Source organism: Pieris napi, chromosome 17, assembly GCF_905475465.1.
Source record: "Pieris napi chromosome 17, ilPieNapi1.2, whole genome shotgun sequence".
Taxonomy (NCBI): domain Eukaryota; kingdom Metazoa; phylum Arthropoda; class Insecta; order Lepidoptera; family Pieridae; genus Pieris; species Pieris napi.
In genome coordinates this window covers 8,595,992-8,613,929 of record NC_062250.1, presented here as the reverse complement: position 1 = coordinate 8,613,929, position 17,938 = coordinate 8,595,992, and the positions used below count along the sequence as shown (strand labels likewise).

Here is a 17,938-nt window from a genome sequence, read left to right as displayed (position 1 = left end):
TTTCTTATTTTATCTTACTAGCTAGACCGGTGTCCCGAATAGCAGAATAAATATTTAAAAAAAAATAAAGAATCGACTGTTAGGCGATACGATGTTCGCCAGGCCAGCTAGTTACATATATATATAAAATTCTCGTGTCACAATGTTCGTTCCCGTACTCCTCCGAAACGGCTCAACCGATTCTTATGAAAATTTTATGCATATTTAGTAAGTCTGAGAATCGGCTACTATTTTTAAAACCCCAAATTTATGATATAGGATCCAAAACAACATACAACCCCTAATTTTCACCCCTCTACGATACGTAGATAGTTTTTTTTATTAAACTAATAATTTTTTTCTTAAGAAATAATATACATAGGCAAAACAACGTTTGCCGGGTTTACAGTTTAGTAGTAGTAGTTTACAATAATTCTTAATCAATGTGTAGCTGTCAATAACAAAATTTCCAATAGACCAGTAAGGTATAATATAACAATTAAGATCCGGCCCCTAAAAATATATTTTTAATATTAAATGAGTAATTTATGAATATAGTGGCGTCACTACATTATAAGTTCTGAGCGTTAGATTTCTGTATCGGTTATCGGAGCGAATGTTAAATGCGCACATAGTCCATTGGTGTACAGCTGGGGATCAAACCTACGACCTCAAGGGTGTAAGTCGCTCGCTCAAGCCACTAGGCCAACACTCGTTGTAGATTTTTATAATAACTTGTGGACCCGACAGACGTTGTCCTGCATGCTTTACAAGCGATTAGGATATTAAACAAAGTATGAAAGTACCGACGGCAGCGCTATCTGCCGGGCTGATTTGTGAATCTAAACCATCCAGGGCGCCACAAATGCATTCAAATAGGTCCAGCCGTTTAAGAGGAGTTCAGTGACACACTTACAGTAGAATTATTTATATAAAGATAATAATATATTTACTAAGCAGACAATTATAAACAATTGGTCAACTATTTTCAGCGCTACTTGGTGTGATTTTGGGTATACACCCAACGATGTTTTACGGGCTCATAAAGAACATCTAGACACCAATCAAAGTTGTGCGTTCGTATCCCGACTGTGCATCAATATACATGTGTAATTAATTGCTCATACGCTGATGGAAAACATAGTAACGAATTAGCACGTCGAAAACCCGCAAAGTCGTGTGAAGACTGATCATCTACTTTAGAACAACTAAGGCCACACTATATAAAAATTGTTACAAAAACTTAATATTTACAAGGTTTCATTTACGTATCAAGTTACAGAATAAGTAAACCGGCGATGATTTCTGACGTCTAAGAATGTATTATTTTAGAAGCATGGTTTGGGGTTCAATCTACAGTACTGAAAAAAACTGATTCTGCGGTAAACACATATAGAAGATATCTTTCAAGGCTATTTTATTATTATTAATTGTTTTATTACAAAATTAAAATTAATTCATTGTAAACCTTAATTTTATTGTTTAATTTTACAGACGAATTAAAACTCCAGTCAATGTCAATCCATCAAAATATTGTTGCACTCCAAAATGCAAAAAATATATCTATTCAATTATAGCGCGAAGAAAGGTCACATTGTTAATGACAGTAGCTGTAACATGTTTTTATCTAGAGAAAGGTGACACTTACATAACGGATCATTGCACATTATCTTGAGTGAAATATTAAGTTCAAGTTAATGTTAAATACTTCCGTGCTTATGTATACGCAATTTACAAGTTATCTTTTAAGTTATTAGATTGAAAGATAATATAAAAAGTCCCTGAAATTTATGTTAATGTAAAACAGTTTTAGGCTCTCGTATTTGATTACATATATACTATATAAAACGTGAACCATAACTTGTTTAAATAGCTTTGTTTTGTTCCTTTCTTTATTATATTATATATCATATTAAGTAGCTTTGCACTTCTTGTGCTCAGAATATTTAATTCAATTTTTTCGTTACAGCTGCAGCGGTTGGAAGAGATCGCTTGCCCGTTGCCCTCCTTATAATTATTATATTTTAATCGTAGTGTTATTTGTGCATCATTTCGTTAAATAAATAAATAAACTAACGAAAACGAATAATGATTTTCATGGATTGAACTTCATATGTGTGTATTTCTATTAATTTGATAACTAGATGTACAAAACTATCTTCAATTTAAATTTTCCTACTAAATTAATTTAATTGTTTGTGAGATAAAGTATCTTTAAACCGAACTTGACAGATGTTTATAGAGGTTTTAATGGATTTTTATAACTAAATTAATTCAAAAATTCATACAAATTCTTATAACATGATTATCGAGATTTAGATTGTAAATATATATAAAATTAATTATATTCCAGACTTGGTTTATAGCGATAAAACTGATAATTGACTCAACCCGTTATAAACACTGACACACCTTGAGAAAATTGCTGAACTTAGTGGTTTCTATAACGGCATGATAAAAGTAATATTATTCACTATTTTAAGTAAATTTTTGATTTATTCTGCATTACGATATAGTTCTGCCAGTTCAACGAGTATAGCAGTAAATAGTTAAATTAAGTTACTAATTAAAACAGCTACTGAGACGAGCAAGTGGGCTACATTAAATAAAATAATAACCGCCATCCACGAACACCTGCAAAGCGGGGAGATAGCGGGTGTGTTGCCGACCTTTCAGGGTACGCTCTTTTCTTGAAGGCCGCTTAGTCGTATCGGTTATGGAAATACCTCTGGCAGCTGGTTCCACAGAGAGGTGGCACCTAGAAAGTGCCTTGCGATGTGATGTGGAACGCCAGCCGTCGAGATGCAAAGGATGGAATTTTACCTATTACAAACCCTATTACCTCTTTTTAGAACGCGTCAGGATGCATCGAAATTGTTTTCTAGGCAATTAGCAGTAGCTTACGATAGCTGAACGTTTTTATGTGCATTTGATGACTGAACAATGAATTATTATTTAGAAATCTTACATTACATTAAATATTACTTACTTACTTAAATATTTTGACTAATTTGTAAGACTAGTATGAGATTGTTTAAATATCTTAGTTTAACGATTTTTGTAAAGCCAACTGTGGGGATATTAAACGTGTTTTATGATGTCGATGATTCCAGTATGGCAAAATCGTACATATCTATACATTTTTGACTTACAGCCTTGCGATTCTGTAACTCACACAGCGATTTTCGCATCGGCGGTCGCTCTCAAATCAGTCAGAAGCAGTCATTCAAAACCGCTGTGTGAGTTCGAAAAGTGAGTTACAGAATCGCAGGGCTGTAGTCAGACTTAACGTTTCTGAATCTTACCCTTAGTAGTCCTAAACCAAAGACTATATAATGCTCCTTGGATTAATTTATTAAATAGATTGAATATATTTTAGGAAAATAGGTTTTCCCACGATGAAATGATTACAACGGTAATAGCAACTCGTCGTGACAAAATATTGCTTTGTTTTACTGAGGCTTATTTGAAATTCAAATTATGGGAAATGTTTGACGAAATTCCTTTTTATGACCTGGATTTACTAAGAAAACCTATCATTGTTACCTTGTAACTTTATACTATACCAACTGCTACGTTTTCTTAAAAAAAATTATATATTTGCCAACTGGCAGGAGGCTCACCTGATGTTAAGTGATATCGCCGGACATGGACACTCACATTGCAAGTCAGACGCAAGTGCGTTGCCGGCCTAGAATTGGTACGCTTTTTTCTTGAAGGACCCTAAGTCGAATTGGTTCAGAAATACTTCAGTGGGCAGCTGGTACTACATAGCGATGTTGCGCCGCAACTACCATAAACGCTCAGTTGTGGAATGACGGAAGTCGAGGTCATAGGGATGGTATTTCGTATTCTGCCTTGACAACTGATGGTTGCAACTCAGCTGCAGAATCCGGACAACTACACTGAACACTCTCCGTGGTAAATGTGGTATTATATGCAGATAGACCCCACATCTCTACGCAATGCCAAGGGATCAAGCCGCTCGGAAAGTGACTGGACGTCGACGATTACTTTTCTTTAAATACGGTCAAGCGTAAGGAGCTGGTACTGGGTGCCAGCCCAGAAGTGAGAACAGTACTCCATGTGGGGCAAATTTGTGCTTAAAGAGTTGCAAGTGGTGGCCCGGAGTGAAGTACCGTCTCGCCTTACTGAGCACACAAAGCTTCTTAAGAGATTTATTTTGTCTTTCCAGAAACAACATGTCTCTATGTTCATAAAAAAAAATAATGGCTTCTACTAAACTAAAGCTATATGTGTCTGTAGTATTAGTTTAATCACAAAATATATTTTTCTCTAATTGATTGACAGACAGTTAAGACAGCCTAGTTATAATATAAATAATTAGTTTATTTTAGGTCATTTGTTATGTGTTATGAGTAAATTGATGCAATGATGATTCCGTAAACGGTGATCGTGCTTCACACTCAAATATGACAAGTTACATGAGCTAAAACCAGAGCAAATACTAGAAAATAGTGTAAGAGATGAATAAAAAATGGCATGTCATAAACCGGTGTTCATTATTTAACATATGTATGAAGTTATTGACTCCCAATGGTTTATATTTTTAAGACAAGTTGGTTAAGCCTTTTATATCAATTTAAAAACTCAGTATTTTAAAAACCTGAAAAGATGGCGTTGTTAATTAAAATTCCTGAATTGTATCAAGCTAATTAACTCGTAGCTTTTTGTCAATCCAAAACAAACCCACACCAAACTTTCTGTGTGATCCATAATATAATATCAAGAGAAAGGAAAGTGCGTATCAATTCTTAAAAGGCTGGCAACGCACTTCCGAGCCTTCTGGTAGTCTATTGGAGCAGGTAACCCTTAACATCAGGCGAACCTCTTGCCCGTTTGTTAAGCTTAAGGGATCAAAGCATGTTGTGAAGTCTTAAAATATTATGATTTGTACTTCATTTAATGCTTCTCTACTTTTGGCTTCCGGCAACCGAGAGAAGTAACTTCAGAATACGATTTCAGTCCCATTGCGTATATTTTTTATTTATAAACGCACTGTATCGTACAATACGTTTAATTAAATAAGCAATTGGTTTTTAATTTACATGAGGGCACATAACAAATTATTCACTACTTAGCTATTATCTATCTTTACCTCTTAGGCTAGCTGACAAAGAGTAATGACTTGCGGAGGTCTAGATGGAGCAAGATGAAATATAATCTAACTTTAATTGCGATGTTATTGATTCAATATTATGTTGTTATGAGCGGCCTTGACGCTCTTAAAAACCACTTTAACTAGACTATTGCACAAGTTTAGATCTTTCTGTGCGTTATGATTAAATAGCAGTTTAAGCGGAGGTCTAGGCTGTGAAATGGCGTTGCGTGCAAACACATTTTTGCGACAAATTTTGTTTTTATATTTCTTTAGATAGAAGCAGTTGATTCTCAAGTAACACGTTATCAATTTGAAGATGACTTAAAGTGTTCATTGCGCATACGCAATGGTGAAAGTAAGAAAAATTTTATATATTATATTATTGGTGGTAAAGGCTCATTGTACTCAATTTAAACAATGCTGATATAAGCATATATTTATAACTTTTAGCATTGTATGGCCATAGGTGGGTAGATATATATGTATAGCACAAGCCTACCCTCATTTCCCTGCAATGTAAACTACCTAGGGATTGCACGCACCCGGCTGCTGCTCCTGTTCTCCAGATATTTTAGAATTCTTGCCAATTTTTATTGCCTATTATAAGAATTCGAGTGTAGGTCGTATTTTCAGTGGAGGTGCATGAATTTTCTATTCTTGCAGAGTCCTTCTACTTCTAAAATTTATATTCCAAAACAATTTTAAATTGAATATTAATTTTATATCATTGTCTCTCTCGCGTCCGTTTGACTATTAAATTTGCTTTAGCCCTAAAAGTGACTATTTATTATTCGATTATTTCATTGGCATAAAACATTGCAAAACAGTATTATTCAAAAACAAGCACATTGAAAAAAAGATTATCTAAAATTAATGCATAGTGACATTGTGAATTAGAAAGACTTATTGTATGTTTTTATTGAATAAACACAACATTATTGGAATGTTTAAAAAATCGTTATTCATTAGAATGCTACATTATCCTTGAGTAGGTAATATGGCTTATAATTATTTTCAAAATTGCCTGCCCTGCCGCGAAGAACGCGACTAAAGAAATAAAAATATATACAAATAAATATTTGCATATGTTAAAAGGCCGGCAGCGCACTTGCGAGTGGCAATGTGAGTGTCCATGGGTGGCGGTATCACTTAAAATCAGGTGAGCCTCATGCCCGTTTTCACTTTTACATAAAAAAACATTAAATAAATATCTGAAATGGTGACTGAATTGTCAAGATAAAATTTCTTATATAAACCATTCTGACACAGATACCATATGTAAACAAATTTTCGCAACAGTCTACTAATATCGCATTGATTATGAAATTAATTCATTAAACACGGAAGAAGAAATTAATGCTATGTATGCTGTGCTATGCTATTTCTCATTTTTAATACCTCTGACCTTCCATTTGTCAACATTATACATTTTATAATTTAAATAGTTAAATGTTATGTAATTATGACACAACCTCTGACCACTCTTGATAGTAAAAGTCCGGAAATAGACGCGTTGAAATCGAAATGAGTGTATCGGAGTTTGGTCGATACATCGACATTCTTGTGAATCATTAATATTTTACGCCTTAATAATGTAGCAATGTATGTCGTTTTGGTTTTTAGATAGTGTTTAAATTTGAAGAGAATCATTGAAACTAGATTTTATTAACATATATTTAGCGCTGACAGGTCGAATCTTAGATATCGCGCAACTTTCAAACCGAAAAAAATTGTGTGGGTTCAAATAGTTATGTTATAAAGTTCTCACGATATGGGTGGTATTACCCGTAGATATAAAGGAATATAGGAGGTCCGTCTCATGGTGCCACCTAAAGACTAGGAAGCCAAGTCCAGGGCTTTCAGGAATCTTGTGGGCATTGACCTGGCTCTCTGATTAGACAAAAGGAATATAGGAATATAGGTCCGTCTCATGGCGCTACCTGTAGACTAAGCAAGCTAAGCGCCCTAGTATAGGGCTTTTATGAATTTTGTGGGCACCTGGTTCTCTGATTCGACAAGGGGAATATAGGAAGTCCGCCTCATGGCGCTACCTGAAGACTAAGCAAATTAAGCAGCGAAGTCCAGGGCTTTCAGGAATCTTGAGGGCATTGACCTGGCTCTCTGATTAGACAAGAGGGATATAGGTCCGTCTCATGGTGCCATCTGAAGACAAGCTAAGCACCCTAGTCCAGGGCTTTCATGAATCTTGTGGGCATTACCTGGTTCTCTGATTCGATAAGGGGAATATAGGAAGTCCGTCTCATGCCGCTTCCTGAAGACTAAGCAAATTAAGCAGCCAAGTCCAGGGCTTTCAGGAATCTTGAGGGCATTGACCTGGCTCTCTGATTAGACAAGAGGAATACAGGTCCGTCTGATGCTGCCATCTTAAGACTATGCAAGCTAAGCGCCCTAGTCTAGGGCTTTGATGAATTTTGTGGGCACCTGGTTCCCTGATTCTACAAGAGGAATACAGGAAGTCCTAGGATTAGGAGTCATAGGAATAGGAGAGTTTGATTTTAAAAAATATATCGCTTACTCTATATTAAACTGTCTTTTGATTTCAGCATCTTAGGGTTAGTAAGCTACTGCCTCATATCAAACCTATGCATAATTTATTCGTCAACTTCAATATTTCAAATTTGTTGACGCAGAATTTTAAATAAACATTCTGTGATGATACTTCTATTGATAAAACAACACAGTATCTTTGTACTTAAGCGTTGATTCCCTTTCATCATCGTGATGAATGCACATTGATACTGGCCACTGGAGATTCTACTTTATTTTCCTCGTAGGCATTTTTAAATGATAGGGAAACGAGCCTACGAAATAGTCGACAGTCACCTTTCAGTATTATGAATAAAATGTATAGTAACACACTATGGTAATGTGCATTTTATATGAAATAGACTACTTTCTTGTGTCTTTATCCTTCTGTGTTACATTATTTTTTAGCTTTAAAGCTCATCAAAAACATAAACGCCACTTAAAATCAAAGCAAAAAAAATATTATATATAGTGAGTGTATTTTTAACTCATTGAAAATTTCCTTATTACAAATTCATTTCATACAATAAGCATGCGTCTTTCATATTATGTTGGATGAATACAATGCAAGCAAAGACGGCAGTAACAAGTAATAAAACTAGGCTAAAGGCATTTTATGTCATCCATTTGCGTGTGAGACTAGTTTTGAACCTAATAAAGTGATGCACTCCGTTTGGTAGAACTGGAACTTACGTAACTGTTATTTTAAATTGCAAGGAAATTATGAAATAACTGTCTCGGATTTCGCATTCCGTACAACGTATGCCAATTTACTAAAAGAGACACAGGAGTATATTACTAAAAGTTACCACAGACAATCTTGACTAGGGGGTTGATCATAAACACTTAACCTCACTCCACGTCATTCCAGGGGCCTTAGTCAAGATGCCTTAACAGTAGTGTATGTAGAAAGTCGAAAACTTAATTTGTATGGAAATGACAGTTCGTGTCGAAAAGTTTTCATGCCCCTGCTTCGCCTCTGCAATAATGCTTGATGGTCAGGTCTGTTTTGGGCCTCAACGTACCCAACCACTAATTATTAGCTGAAGCCTCAGAAAATATAATACATCTCCTATAAGTTAGACAAACGCTTAAACTATTTGTATGAAAAATCTTTTAAATTACGGCTCATACTTACGCCCAAACCCAATAACATATCTCAATCCATAATCCACCATCTGAGATAGTAATCTTAATCCTAATGTTGTATAAAGTGTGCCAATAACCAATCGATTGTAATAGCCATGTGTCGATACAAGCTATCCATGGGAGGTCGTATCGGTGTCTGTGGATAGACCTTTGTATGAAAATGACAGTTGACGAAAGCTCGATTTCAACAGTTAATATTATTAACAGATTTTATCTTACACCAGTTTTTTAAATGATTAAAAAAACTGATTGATATGTTTTAAACATATACATGTATATATATTATATATATATATGAATGTAAAAACTCGGTAAAATGGAACGACATAAAGCGTTTTAACCGTCGCCAAAAATGGATTGTCTTCGTAGTGTTTGGTTATTGGGATGCAGATAGGATATCGATCGTCTATCACGTTCTGTGTAAATAATTAATTATTGGGTTCGGGCGTTAGTCAACAACTTGCGATACGTAATTTAAGTGCATTTTAAAGTTTTATTATCGTTTGTAAATTACATTCATAGAGCAGTGTTGGCCTAGTGGCTACTAGTACGAACCGAGATAAGCATCAAATATGCGCAGAAACGGAAGGATATATGGAAATCTTCATATTGTTGCGTCAAACAATTTAACCTCCCAAATATGTAAGCGCTTTCTTTCAACGACTGTTATATCATTTTAAACTGACATATTCATTGTTTATAATTGGCACATTGCATACCGTAAGAATGTATGTACTTCTGATTCACATAACAGGAAATACCATGTAATGATATCTGTATGATGTAGTAATTAGAATGTTATTAATTCACAATTAATTTTAATATTTACGTCACAAGGCGACATAGCTCCAAATTTTGCGCCTGAAACACGAACTATTGTTTTACACAAGATTTTGAATTGAAACGTTTAATTATTATAGGTTGTTAAGCTCAAGAAACGTAATATGATCATTTTGTTCATAAATGGATTATCTTCTTTTAAACTGATAAATTTATATGCAATAATAATAGCCTTTTATTTTATACATCTATCATCTCAATCTTTTTAAAAATGTGTGTGTGTGTGTCTTTTTTGGCAAAGGCCTCCTCCAAATCCCACCATTCCTGTCTGCACTGTGCCACTCCCTGCCATGCAACTTTTTTTTTGTTTATGTAATAGGAGGCAAACGGGCTCACCTGATGTTAAGTGATACCGCCGCCCATGGACACTCATAATGCCAGAAGGCTCGCAAGTGCGTTGCCGGCCTTTCAAGAATTGGTACGCTCTTTTCTTGAAGGACCCTAAGTCGAATTGGTTCGGAAATACTTCTGTGGGCAGCTGGTTCCACATAATGGTGGTGCGCGGCAAAAACTGCCTTAGAAAACGCTCTGTTGTTTAACGTAACAGATGCCAGTCACATAATCATCAATACCTTGCCAATAATGATCATGAAACACACATAGAAGTCTTAAACCGAGTGTATGGGTTGTAGCGCCAGTTTTTTAGTTGTCCCAATAAAGCAAGCATAAATTCCACTTAGATACATCATAAGCGTGCAGTTCATTCTGAACGATTTCTGTCTCACAGTTATAACCTCATTGAATTAGTAATGACCACGAAATTCCTGTCAAATGTCGTGACAGTTAAGGTGTCAAACGTGACAATTTCGTGACGGCTTACTTTGTACAGGTGCGGGATGAATTCTATAGAAAATTCATCATTTATTATGCTAGGACTTTCTACGCCAGCTGTTGGTAACATTTTGTTGCACAGTCGTAGTGTAGGTAGGAAAACAAAAATGATATTTTAATGTTAAAAACAACGAAGTACAATTAAGAAAAATATTATCAGTGGTTTCCTTTAAATGTTGGCCTAGTGGCTTTAGCGTGCGACTCTTATCCCTGAGGTCGTTGGTTCGATTCCCGGCCTTGCAATGGACTTTACAGAAGGAAAACATCGTGAGGAAACCGGCTTGCCTTAGATTTCGTCGACGGCATGTGTCAGGCTCAGGAAGATTTGAACTCATCATCTACTTGCCTATAAGATTGACTAATGATCCTACAGATCATACAGAGATCTGAGGCACATACCTAAAAAGACCACGACGCTCAGAAATGAGCTACCGACTAAATAGAGAGTAATCTTAATATCTGTATGACATAAAACGATAAGATAACACATCAAATTATTAACCTTCTCTACCTTTTTTGTATCCACCCATTTTGTTATTCGTTTAAAAAATCATATCACTAAAGAAGCTGTCTAAAATATTATGACTTAACAAGCACATTATTAAAATATAACTTTGTTTAACAGTTACATAAGCACAATATGGCAAAAGGTTGGCGATACCGGTCGTAATGAAAACAAGTTTTTCATAAAACGTGAAGTCACTTTCGATTTCTTTACTTAATTGGTAGTCGTTAGCTGTTATAATTGAATAAATATTAAAGCTTATTTGTTCTTTAACACATACTAAAATCAATTAAAGTGTTTTCTTACTTTCTTTGGGTTTTCCTTTGGTTAGTGATTTGAAATTCTAGACTGCCCTGCGATTCTGTAACTCACTTTTCAAACTCACACAGCGGTTTTCGCATCGGCGGTCGCTCTCAAATCAGTCGTGAAACAGTCATTTTATGATTTGGGATTCTGAAAAGGTGGGAGCTTGTAGTTTATTGTTTATCAGAATGCCAAATCATAAAATGACTGTTTCACGACTGATTTGAGAGCGACCGCCGATGCGAAAACCGCTGTGTGAGTTACAGAATCGCAGGGCAGAACACCTAAAGAAATCACATCGCCATGAAAGTCAAGAAACGCTAATTGTTTTACATTATTATAAGTTTCTGTCTCTCTTATGTACATTGTCTTATCTAGGCAACAAAAGGATCAATGCGGCAAGAGTAATAGCTTTCTTTCTTTGGTGGGTAATCTTTTCAAATATCATCCATTATAAACCAGAATAAAGCGATTTGTGCATTGGGTTTTGGGTGCATTTAAATTGACTTGCTACAGTCGGAGACGACGATTTCTGTGCCCACTACTATCTTACCTGTAGGGAAAATAGAATCAGATCTAATATAGTATTAATACACAATACTGTACACTCCTTAAAACATTGCTTCACCTTACTTCAAAACATATGGTGATACATCAAATTCAGAATTTGTTTTTGTAACAATAATTCTACGTAAATTACAGATATGATATTAAATCTCTGTTTAAACTCTTCACTCAACCATAGTCTATATATATAAAAATGAAACCCGTTTTCCGTTGTCACGACATAACATGAAAACGGCTTGACCGATTTGTCTGATTTTTTTTAATGATATTCCTTGAAGTACGAGGATGGTTCTTACGGAGAGAAAAAATGAAAAAAATTGAGTTAAAAAGTCTAAAAACAACACTTTTCTATATTCCCATACAAAATATTCGTAATAATACTTAAAATCAATTTGAACTTTAATACCATATTATAAAGTTCAAATGTTAGTGGAGGGGTGGGGGGTGTTATTTTTTGACATAATGTATTTGTTGTCTTATCAACTTTCTTTTTTTTATCTTACTAGCTAGACCGGTGTCCCGAATAGCAGAATAAGTATTAAAAAAAAATAAAGAATCAACTGTTAGGCGGTACGATGTTCGCCAGGCCAGCTAGTATTTTATAATTAAAATATAGAGATTGCAATCTTCCCAGCTATCTAGCCATACAAAAACTTTGAATCCAATAGATGAATGATGCGACAATATTTATTGACACCAACGTAAACTTACTAAAAATATGCAAGCTAAAACAAACGAAATATTTTACTAAGAAATTTTATATCGGTTATTGAAATTAAAATGCATTAACAAGACATTTTTTTTTTAATTTTAGAAGATTTTAACATGTACCTGTACTATATCACTATTGCAACAAAGTTCACGCGGTGAAAAATCAGTGAATGCGTTGGTAGGAAAAGCTTGTGATGCGCGCGCGCCGCTGCTTAGTTCGGTGGTTAGCGGCCAGGCTGCGCGGTACTGTTAACTTTATATAATTTGACGCTTTCTGACGAGAAATTCATGTCAAATTGAGTGAAGCGTGCTTTATGGTTCTATTTTGGATGTTTATGGTCTATGGTGAGATTAATTTTGTATTTAATAATAATGTAGCAATATAAGAAATTACATCTTAGTATAATTATGTTATGTATTGTTTAGTTTCTTAAGTGTTTATTTAAGTTTAATTTAATGCTTATTATAAATTGAAAAAATAAGTTATAATACACATACTTATTCTTTATAAATTAAAAATATTTAAAAAAAAAGAGACCTTTTACGTCATTCACAATCATTTTTAACTTGAAATTTAATTCTATACTTTCATCAATTTACATAATATCATAATATATGCAAAGCTAATTAGTCTGTTAGCTGTGTGCAATGTTTGTAAACAAAATAAAACTTAAACTACAAAACCTAGACGGTATATTTTCTCTAATTAAGTGATATTTAAAATAAACTATTATTCACGAATAATATATTTCGTGTACTATGAAAACGAAATTAAATTTTCTTATATTTAAATTCTCTCATAAATTATATTAATAATAGAAACAATTAAAGCTTTTTCGTTAGGGATTCGAAGTTTAAAGAATTTTTTATCTTTCTTATGTAAATTATCCTTTTTTTCCATGATCAATATTATAAAATAAGAGTTAATTTTTGGTACTAATTGACGTAATATACAGAGAATAAGGTTATAAAGTAAATAAATTAGCCGTATGAATGTTTGAATTAATAAACAAAATATTAATTATTTAATAATTGAAGTATTTAATATTTTTTATTGAATTTTTCTTTTAGTAAACCCTTTTGTATACTTACATTGTGTATTCCATCTTTGGCTATATCGTTTATATAATTGCTTTTGTTATATATTATTTATGTAAGCTATGTTTTTAAATAAAGATGGTCAATAAATCAAATGCCAAAATCTAAGACATACAGCCGTAGAATTACTATTCTTACTGATTATTCTGAATAGAAATAGTATAATACTTATGGTAGCTAAATGAAATGTATGGAAAACAATTCAAGAATATCATTACGCATAACAATTATATAATTTATGCATTTTTATAAAGTACCAACTCAACTTTCAAAACGGTAATACACCGAGTGAAAGCTCACTTAAAATATACAATAGTTTTATTTGTTCATGTTCGTAAGCACTTGTTGAATTATTGCCACATTAGTCCTATCATGAAAATCATTAAGTACACTAACGCAAATTAAAAAAAAAAAACAAAAAATAAAAAACCAGCGCTACAACCCTTGGTCTTGGCCTCTAAATCTAATAGGCCTGTAACACGCCGTATTTTTGATGCCGGTTTCCTCACGATGTTTTCCTTATTTTAAAATCATATAGATTGTTATTATAACTCATTAGTTAGAATAACTAACTAAATTTATTTTGATTTTCATAAAATTAAAAGAACTTGCTTGATTGTAGAATGGGATTATGTTTTTATCAAATAAATTTTTATTCATTGGATCTAGTTTCCCCAAAAACTTTAGTGCTATTGTTATTACTTTTCTTTAATATGTAATTCAGAAATAAACTACGGCAAATGAGCAGGCAGTTTAGTTAGAATGATTTTCTTTATTAATTACATTAATAATTTATTACATTTTCAAGCGAATTCAGCCGTAAACTGCACTCGTTTTTCCATACAAAATCACCTTCCGATTTCTTGCAAGCGGGAACAAAAAAGCCTGCGCAAACGCATGTGTAATTTTATTTCCACCGGGTGTAATTAATGCAAATGAATGCATCACTGCCGGCCCTCATCATTACTTTTATTGTATGTAACTGTTTATTTCATTAGATTACATAGATATTATGATGGTTGCTGATATACATTGGGCATATCAAAATAAAAATTATAAACATAAAATTGGATTATTAAATTTATCCTTATACATTTATAGTAGAAGATATAAAATACAATATTATACGCTGATATTCAGCATAATCAAATTATATTTTAACGTATAAATAATGATGTGACCTTAAGGTTTAAAATTCGGGTCTTATTTGTTGTGGGTCGTTGGGTAAGTTAGAATCCTGGAGAAGCTTTCTTCTCGTCCACAAAAACTATAAATTGTGGAGTGTTGTTAAAACATAGGATAAGGGACTTCCGATAGGTCTGATGGCACCTCACCAGACCAGTATTTTGAATTATTATTCGTAAATTATACCCCGTATATAAATAAATAATCGTTTAATACATTTACAATACAACATCAATCAATAGATATAACAAATATTGTTATTTAATACACTGTGTAGTGCATTTTGGAGTCGATAAAAAGTTACACACAATACATATAAACACAACCTAAAACAATTCGAGGCTCGCCAAAACTTTAGATGTGGGCGAAAGGTGAGCCTGGAAAGTGGAAAAAAAGGCAAACAAAAACTATTCAATACATATAATGTTAACTCCATACCGCAGATAACCAGGTTCTTGGTTGTGTGTGTTTTCTTCCCTCAAGAAAACGGTGAAAAGACTCATGGCTGATCGCCTACTTATCAGCTAATTGTAACGAGATGATTAATTTGTTACGGGACTCGACTTTTCAGTAATAATTTAATTTATCGGACAGTTAAGTGCTATACGCCGTTACTCGCAGGTCCCAATATGTCACAAGCGCTTGCTCACAGATAATGATAAATTTAATTAACACGAGAGCACTTAATATTATTTATATAGTAAGTACATATTTTGTTTTTATATAAAACAGTGTTGATCGGTAAAGAGTATTAAAGTTGTGAGTTGCAAGTCCCTTCGAATTAACTTATACAATTTTAGATCCTTAAATAATAGGGCTTGACTACCATTTTATTAGGTATTATTTGGCTTTAAATAAAGATTTACTATGCTCGTAATTCAGCAGCAAAGCAGTGTTGGCCTAGTGGCTTCAGCGTGCGACTCTCATACCTAAGGTCGTAGGTTCAATCCCCGGCCGTGCACCAATGGACTTTCTTTCTATGTGTGCATTTAACATTTGCTCGAACGGCGAAGGAAAACATCGTGAGGAAACCGACATTTCTTAGACCCAAAAAGTCGACGGCGTGTGTCAGGCACTGGAGGTTGATCACCTACTTGCCTATTAGATTTAAAAAATGATCATGAAACAGATTCAGAAATCTCAGGCCAAGATCTCAAGAGGTTGTAGCGCCACTGATTTATTTATTTATTATTTTATGCTCGTAATTCAAAGCAACATTCTTTTCATAAACGGTGCAATTCCTATATAACGGTAAGGCGAAGGCCGGGATGACACAAACCACAGACTTCATAAAGATGTCGTTGATTACCATACTCCGATCGTAGCTGTACATCGCGTGCCTTTCCGTAATATTAATTGGTTTATTCTGTTTCTATATCGGTCACACACCGGTGCAACTGGCATTTGCAATATTATTCATCACTAAATAACTACTTAATATATACAAAGGTTATATAATATATGGTAACAATACGGTATTTTTCTAAAATAACTAAGGGTTATTTATTTTATTGAAAATTTCAAGAACTTTTGATATGTCGAAAAGGTCTCTTGCTTTTCAGAAACAGTTATGTGGCTATAATATAATCGCTTCTTGGTTCTAATTACTTATTAATTTGGTTTATTTCTAAGGTCGTCATGTTTATTAAATTATATTTTATTCATTTTAAAAATTCTATGTACATTGGTGCATACTGCATTAGTCTGTGCACCTATGATTGTTATTTATTATTTTTGACATTTGTGTGTCAACAGATAAAGGTGGCATATGACATTTGACATATCCTGGTCGACAATAACGGTATTAGATTTAATGACGTCATTTTCTAAAGAACTTACACGGCTGTAGAGATAATTCTTAAATTGAGTTTTTTTTTCATTAAGTACCAATATTTAAAAAAATGTATCCGTTGCAGGTACACAACACGAAGAAAATGAAAATCCACATATTTCGGACATTCCTTTGTGTCTAACTGTGTAGTTATGTGTTTGGACATATTGTGAAAATGTGCCTCAAAATTACGTCCATTTTAGTGTTTACAACGGTTTTTGGAGCAGCAATATGTAAGTAATTTACTAATTTATGTACCGTATACCGTTTCATAATTCTTTCAGTGTAGAAATTTTGGAGGTAAAAGTTACACTAATACCTAGTGTGTTTTTTGCTTGTACCGTAAGTAAGTAATATTATACGAAACTATGATATAGATATATACGAAATTTACTTTTGCCCAATTACTTAGCGATTGATTTAACAAAATATATCTTTTTAGTTTACTTTTGATTTATAGTGAACTTATTTCGGTCTTAGTAAATTCTTATTTATTAATATCAAAGCATTCATAAAAATAGGAACATAAAAAAAGTCCGCGCGTACTAAGTCAGAAGTGCAACTTCTTTGGCAAACTAATTTTTAACTCTTGTTCATATTTATAGAAATCTAAAATTTTAGATTTTCGTGACTTAGAAGGAGGGAAATAGGAAGATATATTAGGAATTTAATGAATGTCATTAAAATATTAAAAGTGCCGAAAATTAATACAAATAATAAATTTAATTTTTTAAATTTATTATTTTTATTAATAAAAACACGTGGCAGTTAATTACCAATTCGTTATTGGAGATTGCAATAAATTATTTTGCATAAAATATAAATAAGTTAATTCGTTCACTCCTCTCCCAGTCGGTCTCAATCGCTCTCTCCCGTTTCTTCGACTAAAGGCCGATTTACATTATCTTAGTGTTTAGGAGAGTGCTTTAGGATAGTACTTTAGTTGAAACATGTAAACGCTACTTGCTTTAGTAAACGCTACGCTAAAGAACTTGCCTTTCAAGTTGTACTAAAGCACTCTCCTAAACACTAAGATAATGTAAATCGGCCTTAAAAGGCTGCACATCTTCGTGACGTTCCGTAAAAAATTTACCCTCATGCGCCTAAAGAAGTTTCATTTCAAAAACAAATACTCTTGAGTACCTACCTGTTCGGCTGGTTTATCTAAGTAACTTAAAAAGGACATTTAAAAGTAATATTTTATCGTAATTTTGCACAGATTAAAACGTATCTATACGAATTATTTCATTATATACTCTGACGATTTGAC

At 33.5% G+C, this 17,938-nt stretch overlaps 1 protein-coding gene across 1 annotated transcript in view; it reads left to right on the top strand.

Annotated features, from left to right (window-relative positions):
- The first annotated feature begins 12,769 nt into the window (after positions 1 to 12,769).
- LOC125057933 (cadherin-89D) overlaps positions 12,770 to 17,938 on the top strand; it is a 47,542-nt gene continuing 42,373 nt past the window's right edge. The window contains exons 1-2 of the mRNA XM_047661893.1: positions 12,770 to 12,899; positions 16,754 to 16,901. Of these exons, the coding sequence (XP_047517849.1) occupies positions 16,844 to 16,901 (58 nt within the window). The 5' untranslated portion in view covers positions 12,770 to 12,899; positions 16,754 to 16,843. The remainder of the gene's footprint in view (positions 12,900 to 16,753; positions 16,902 to 17,938) is intronic.